Consider the following 7666-nt stretch of genomic DNA (forward strand, 5'->3'; position numbering starts at 1 on the left):
ATACCTTCCACCTTTCCGCCATTTTTTCGCTACACAACGGAAATTGCCGAGACGAAGATGTCGTGACGTTTTAAAACTAAATAACTGACTTAACACGCATGTTTATGACTTTTGTTTCACGTACGAAGTGCAGATGTGTTCTTAAGTTTATATTTTCCCTTCCTAACTGCGTTTTCCTGCCGAATCGTGGACGCCAGCGGGCCCTAAAATCTTCGTGATGTCTGAAGTCGACATTTCCGAGGAGATGCCGAACGGTGACGATTCAGCGTTTACGGACGATCAACACCACGTTTCGGGTTGCCGACCATACACATGAGCTTCAGGTCACAGCGGCAAATGCCATCCCTGCAACGCATGGAATTGCTACCGAAGGTGTTCCGGTGTATGTGGCAACCCCACAAGGACTCTTGACCGCTGAGCAATTTAGCCAGTCTCATCAAGCGGATCCGAGCATAAAAACTACCCACATTGTCATTCATGATCAAACTTTAGATTCACCTTTGAAAACCCCTACCACCCCTATTCCACCTCCCACCCCAGCCACACCTTTGAGTAAGGCGAAAGGATTTAGATACCAGTGGGACGATTCAGTTCATGCTGACATTTTGCCTGTCAGGGTGTAAAAACACCAATGGTGAACTTCACAAACATAAATTTGGTTCAGGTAATCATCTCAGTGAAATGACCTGAAATTGCAAACTTTTTCACATTTTAGTTTCTCAATTTGAATTAACTTTTGCAGGGGCTAATTAAGACTCCACTGACTGTTAATTTAAGAGTTTTACTAATTAAGATGTTGATACTTATTTCTGGTATGACTTGTTGGAAGTTGAATAGTGCTGATTATGCCAGAGTGTAGCTTATGTGACGTTTAATTAGGCCTAGTCATTTTTTAGTTATTTACCAGTATTTATTTGATTCGGGTTGTACTCAAGAATATTTCACTTCTTGACTGGCCAGCATTATGGTGGAAAGGCCAGGGGAAACCAACGACTGTGTGCAGTTTGCTGGCAGAAATTCCCATGTATGACTGTTACTGGTTATTAAATTAACTGTTCAACAAATTCTTTGGATCCCATCAATACATCTGGCTTCTGTCATATTTTGAAGTGTTCTTTGGAGTAGGTAAAAGACAAAAAAAAAAAAAGAATGTGAAAATGTTATGATGATTATATGCAGTGCATGTAAGCTTGTGACAAGCAAATATTGTGGAAAATTTTCACTTTAACCATATGAAGTCAGGGTATGTTCATCCACTGTCATTTAATCAAATTAAGTTGAATACAATCACAGCTGTTTAGGAGTTTAAGTAAGCCACCTCTTTCCCCACATGTCTTATTCTGCCTTCTGGCATAGGGTTACAAGTTGTTGTATCATTCTATTTTAAAGCAAACAGGTGTCATTAATTGAGACATCAGTGTCGGGACAAAATAGGTGTTATTGTATCATCTGAAAGGGAAAACTACATGTATGCTCAAAGAGTGATAAATTGATAATGGAACTAAAACCTTTAAGGATTATAGGGGTCTCTGTGGCGCAGTAAATCAGGAGTCTCTCACCAATGTAGTTGCTGTGAGGTTGTCCAGCTCATGCTGGCTCCCTCTCTGATTGTAGGTGTAATTTTCTGCTATCAACCCACAGATGGTCACATGGGTTTCCTACCACCATGATACTGGTCGTCCTCGTATGAGTGAAATATTCTTGAATATGATTTAAAAAACCAATGAATAAATAAATTTAAAAAGTCTAAGGATTAAGATTATATTGCATGATGTCAAATTTTTTGTTGGGTACAGGTGGTCGTGGACGTTGCATTCAGGCTACAGACGGTAACTGGCATACGCCTAATGAGTTTGAAAGCTTAAGTGGCAGAGCGAGCAGTAAGGACTGGAAACGGAGCATCAGGTACGGCGGGCGTACTCTGCAGTGTTTGATAGAAGACAACATCCTCCACCCGCATGCCACCTCCTGCACGTGTGCAGCTTGCTGTGATGACGAGTCAGTGGTGAGTTGGGAACTCGGTTGGATCTGACCATTAGGAGAGTTTCCAGATTGCACTCTTTTATCGTTAAAGGTAGAAAAAGTAAAAAATGTCTGGCAACATTTACTGTAACATAGCGTTTGAAGAAACATTTCACAAAAAGTAATTTTAAGTAGCTGAACAGTGAAGAAAATTGATGAGTTGAACGTGAACTTGAGAAATTTTTCTGAAGGAGAGAAATGTCATTTATGCCTTTGGAACAAGACGAGACAGATGATCGGTAGCTTAATGTCAAGAAGGGTTGCCTACATTTTCACAAGTCACATTATACAGTGTAACTGTGTTTACTTTTAATGACGAAAGATTTAAAACTGGAAACTCCCCTATTGTATTTCAGAGCTATGTCAGGGTGTAATCCATGGATTTTAGATGCAAAGCAACATATTGATTAAACCAAGTTCTGTCTCACAGTCTGGTGTTAAAAATTAGTGTTGATGAACATTTATTTTGTTTGTGTAATGTCTTGTCATTTACTTCTTTACAAGAAATATGGAGAAAAACCAGAATTCACGTGATAGGTGTTTTTTTAATGTTTTAGACGGGACCAATCCGATTGTTTGTACCTTACAAGAGACGAAAAGAGAAAGTGAAAGTGGCCCGCTATCACCATTTTCCAAAGTTGCAAGACGCCCTAATTCTAAATCTCCAACTGGCATCCCCTAATGAAATGTCGAAAGATGGTAAGATTTACTCAAAGAATTGTGATACTTCTCTCCCAGTTAAATTTTGATGCTGTGTTGTCCAGAATCACTTTGTTAGAGTTTATATTTCAGCTGAACTTAGGAAGAGGGGGGGCGTCTGTGGCTGATGGGTTTAGGCATGCCAGTGCGGCACAATGACCCAGGAGCCTCTCACCAATGCAGTTATTGTAAGTTCAAGTCCATCTAATGCTGGCGTCCTCTGTGGCCGTACGTGGAGAAGTCTGAATGGTTGTAGGTTTCCCCCGAGCTCTGTTTGGTTTCCTCCCATCATGATGCTTGCCACAATTGTATAAGTGAAATATTCTTGAGTATGGCGTAAAACACCAAACAAATAAATAAAGACCATGATGGAGCCCATGTATTTGCATTTATACAGTGTTATACTGTTAACAGTTATTGCCTTACACAGAATTCTAAGAGAATAACAGTGAACAGAAACTTTAAAATTCAGATTTTTTTTGAAAGTCAGCATTGTGTGAGAGTTGTGTTTTGTGTAACATCACACTTTAGCTGAAACACATTTTTGTCGGGAGAATACATATATTTGCAATGAGTTTTTTTTGTTTTTTCACCCCAAAGCTATTTTGTATTCTGCTGTAGGTAGTGGAATGCTTGTTTCTATGGCAGTCACACCAAGGACAAATGTGATGAATATGGCGAGGCCTATTGCCGTGGCGGCAGGTGACAATGGAGAAACGGTTCACATTGTCACGACAGACAGTGCTGGTAACCTCGTCACAGGAGGTCAGTGGAGACCTTGTTAACCTATAGCCAGAGACACACTAGGTGGATTTTTTTGGCTTGTAGGGATGAACTGAATTGCCCGCGAAATAAGCCGATGATATTCACAGGGTAGTTGGAGACACTAGGTGGATTTTTCCAGCGATTGTGGTCATTAGGTTATGTCATGTGACCTAGAAAACCATGTGACACAAACAAAATTTCACAGTTCAACCCAATTCCGTGTTGTTTGATTAGTTAGCTCGATTGCCGAAATTCGCTGGAGAGGACACACTGAACAGATATTTTTTGCGTACCTGGCTTTATGTCTCCTGTGTTATTTAAACTAACAATGCTTCTGCTTCATTGTAAAATAACGAAGAGATCCCGAACGTTTGTGTCTCCTGAATGCTTTCATAAATGTAGACGTGAAATCTTTTTGAATACTGTAATTCTTCAACCTTTTTGCAAGGTGTTGACTCAAGCATATTTTGAAGGTATGATCCTGTGTTGACAAAAATTGTGTGCTTTTGTGAAGCCCTGAAACTGGTCAGTCCAACCAGTGTAGTTTTGAAGTTGCTCTTTCATATGCGAAAAGGTCACAGAATTAGAGTGCATAACACTAATCAGAACATGTATGTGTTCATCTTCAAGCCTAACACTGTTTTTTCGCTACGCTTTTATTAATTATATCACTCCAATTACTACCTTGATCCAAACAGCTAAACAAAAGCCATCTGCTGGAATCCAATCAGATGCTTCCATGCTTTCATCTTTTTTTTTTTTGTTTTTTTGGAAAGATGCTGTTGTCATGACTCCAGTGGCAACGACCAATCAGAAACAAGGAACTCAGAATGTACTGACTATGGATGTGAACGAACAGAAGCAATGGTGGCAACTAGAAGAGGTATGTCAAATGGCAGAAAAAGAATAGTGAAAATGAAATTATCTGATTTTCTGCTTTTTGTTTTTTTATCTCGGTGTACACACACATATACTAGGATTGGAAAAATTTTTGAATTTTCTTTTTTATTTGCACTAAATCATGCATAGTAGTACATTATTGGCTCTGAATACATATTCATTGGTTACAATGCTAAAACGCTTTTGGGTTCGTCGATAGCCTGCGTTTTTATAATGTATTTTGAGGTCCCGAAATTGAACGGATGTGCTCAAATTAATGTAATCTGATGGCCTGTCTAAACGTAGCATACTTCTTTTAGGACTGCTTTTTCTAATCCGCCATTTTTGGTGGCCTAAATTGAATGGTTGTGTTTAGTTCACCATTTTAGTTCAAAATGGCAGAAAGAAAGAAAAAATGTGATATGGCAGTTGCCAACTCAGGTGCGTACTAATTTCCTATTTACAAGTTCGAGTTTCCATGCCCACTTTATGCAAATCAAGTGCTAGATGTACAGATCAGACTAAACACAGTGAGAACTTGAACACCATCAAATTGTCTTTAAGCTGGCCTTTTTAGTTTGACAATTCAACACAAGTGTAGGTGGGTTTCCATGCTTTTGATCGTGGTTGATTAATTAAGGTAGATTGACAATGTGATTGGTGGTGGTGGGGTGGAGGGGGGAGGGGTGTTGTCTGAAAATTGAGTGTGTTTGAAAATAATAAGTAAGCCAAAATGAAATTAATCATGACAGTTCTCGCAGGTTTTTGACAGGAGCAATGTTCTTTTTGGAATGAAATGATGAATTTTCACTTCAGATGGCAAATAACCTACTACAACAGGCTCAACAACTGAAGATTATGATAGAACATACAAAGATACAGTCACTGGCAAACAAAGAAGCTGCTCTACAAAACTTGAGAATGCAAATGGAGAAAGAGAAACAAGATGTATGTGGATCTATACAAGAGTTCATAAGGTCAATGGCAATTCTGGAAAGTTGTAGCATGTTGTTGATATCCAGTCTGTACAATGTTTGACTTGTTTTGTGAAAATCATCAATTTGCGGGATTTAACTTTTCTTTCTTCCTTTCTTTCGGTATGTACTACTGTTTTTAGAAGGGCCTGATTTTGGAAATAATCCTTGCGGATTTTCAGGGTTCTTAAACCGAAAATGATGTTAAACTGTCACGCCCAATGTGGAATCCAGTTCCTTCTTGGTTTAGCGTCAACTTTTAAGTCCGAAAGACTCTTCAGATATGTGGATTGAGAGGTTGCTTCCTGCGGCTTTTTCGCATTTTCTATGAAACATAATCCTGGGATATCTTGTTCAGTATGGATTTAGCACAAAATTTAGTGCTGTATAAAAAACTTAGCAATAAATTTAAGGAAGAGACTACCTTTTTCTCTTCAGTGAATAAAATACAAAAAATATAAGACTCATCGGGCACTTTGTTGGGCTGTAGTACAGTGATGTCAGAGATTCCTGTTTATTGCTAAGTGAACTCTGTTAATATCTGGCAACATTGAATACAGATATAGATGTACATGTAGTACTTTGTACATGTATAGTTATGTTGGACATAGGAATGCAGGCATCCAAGATTGTGTCGCAGGTAAAACGAATTTATGTCGGCATTGTGCTTCAGATTGTTCAATATGGTCAGAAATGTCCAGTTTAGAGCTTGTTCCCTTTTTGGGCCTCTGTGGTTTAGTGGTTGTTAGCATGTTTGAGCAGCCCAGTGACCCAGAAGCCTATCACCAATGCGATCACTATGAGTTCACATCCAGTTCATTCTCGCTTACTCTCTGACCATACGTGGAAAAGTTTGCAAGCAACCTGCGGATGGCTGTGGAAGAGCCTGGTTTCCTCCCACCATAATGCTGGCCATTGTCGTATAGAGGAATCATTTTTGAGTATGGCGTAAAATGTCAGTCAAGTATTCTCTTTACAAAAAGAAGTAAAAACATTCATAAAAACCATTACTGGACTTGCCATGAAATGGTTTTGTACATGGCATTTGTCATTATTTAAAGGTGGTCTTTTCTTTAAATAATTACACTGAAATAATTATCATGAAATAATTGACTCATTGTTATGAATTATTTTTCTTGATTTTCAGGCCTTAGGTGCTGCAAGGATAGAAAACCAGATGACCTTGTCAAGGGCATTAATGGAGGAAAGGGCCCAGAAAAGCATCGCTGTTCAGCAAGCTTTACAACAGGCTCGACAAGAATTTCAGGAGAAAATGGACTCTGTAGCAGTGGTGTCTGATGACAAGTGTACCTCATATAGTGTGAATTGGGGACACCAGGATGTCCAGAATAACATCTCTGGAATCATGGACGGCGAGGAAGAGCTGGAAAAAGACAAAGAGTGACCAAGACAGATTGACGGTCAACCAAATCAAAGAGTCACAAGCCTTTCAATTACATTTGTACAGGATTGGTTGTGCCCACTTTCACAAAGCTTGATCAGTGAATTTTTCGTCACTGTTTGGCGCTTAAACTCTGACATGTTTTATGAAAAAAAAAGTTGTGGAAAATATGATTTGCAAAGTTTTGTGAAAGTGAACCATGGTCTTGGCATGTATCAGTACTCCAAACCTGAAAATTATTTGAAGTTGATGCAGGACAGGGGCCACTTTCACAAAACTTCGTCATTCGGTTTGTCGTAACTTTTCTTGTTAACGTCGTGGCCTTACGGCACTATAACCCAGGCAACGTTTTTTTTAAGAAAAAAAATTACTATAAACATGACATAAGAGGTTTTGTGAAAGTGGGCCCAGAATGGCAAATCTTCCAACTAGTCACTTCATAAAAAAAAATGCATGTTGTTTGACATAACCAGAAAGTAGCCAATTGTCAAAATGGTATTTGGTGCAAGACATTGTTCTTGTCCTGCTGCTTACTTCCAGACTTGTACGCACGGCAGACTCAAGTCACAAACTTCAGTCACATGTTGACTGAAAAATTGTTGAGTACGACGTTAAGCCCCAACACTCACTCACCTGTTTGAAGAGTTCAATTAAGTTAGTATCCATTTGGTTAGTTTTGCAGTTTTGATATTGTTTAATCTGAAAGAGGCTGTCAGCAAGTACATGGCAAGGTCTTTAAATTGAAGAGTTTTGGGAAGTTTCTCCCAAATTGATTGTATGGACTACATCTTCTTCTGACTAGCATGTTCTTTAACTTGTGATTGACTTACACACTGTTACCTTGCTCCTAGATTTTTTTGGTTCCGCCTCTCTTTGATTCAAAGGATACATGAAACACTTGGTATTTACTGCCTAATACTTTGGG

General features: G+C 38.9%; 1 protein-coding gene across 1 annotated transcript; it reads left to right on the plus strand.

Moving 5' to 3' along the window:
- Positions 1 to 42: 42 nt before the first annotated feature.
- LOC135471172 (deformed epidermal autoregulatory factor 1 homolog) lies at positions 43 to 7368 on the plus strand. The gene is given in 9 exon segments (XM_064750270.1): positions 43 to 307; positions 309 to 617; positions 619 to 664; positions 1797 to 2005; positions 2580 to 2721; positions 3343 to 3486; positions 4263 to 4369; positions 5182 to 5313; positions 6487 to 7368. Coding segments are annotated over 9 exon segments (1437 nt in total). The 5' UTR covers positions 43 to 217; the 3' UTR covers positions 6745 to 7368.
- Positions 7369 to 7666: the final 298 nt, after the last annotated feature.

The sequence above is a fragment of the Liolophura sinensis genome, chromosome 1 (genome assembly GCF_032854445.1).
Source record: "Liolophura sinensis isolate JHLJ2023 chromosome 1, CUHK_Ljap_v2, whole genome shotgun sequence".
In the NCBI taxonomy this organism is placed as follows: domain Eukaryota; kingdom Metazoa; phylum Mollusca; class Polyplacophora; order Chitonida; family Chitonidae; genus Liolophura; species Liolophura sinensis.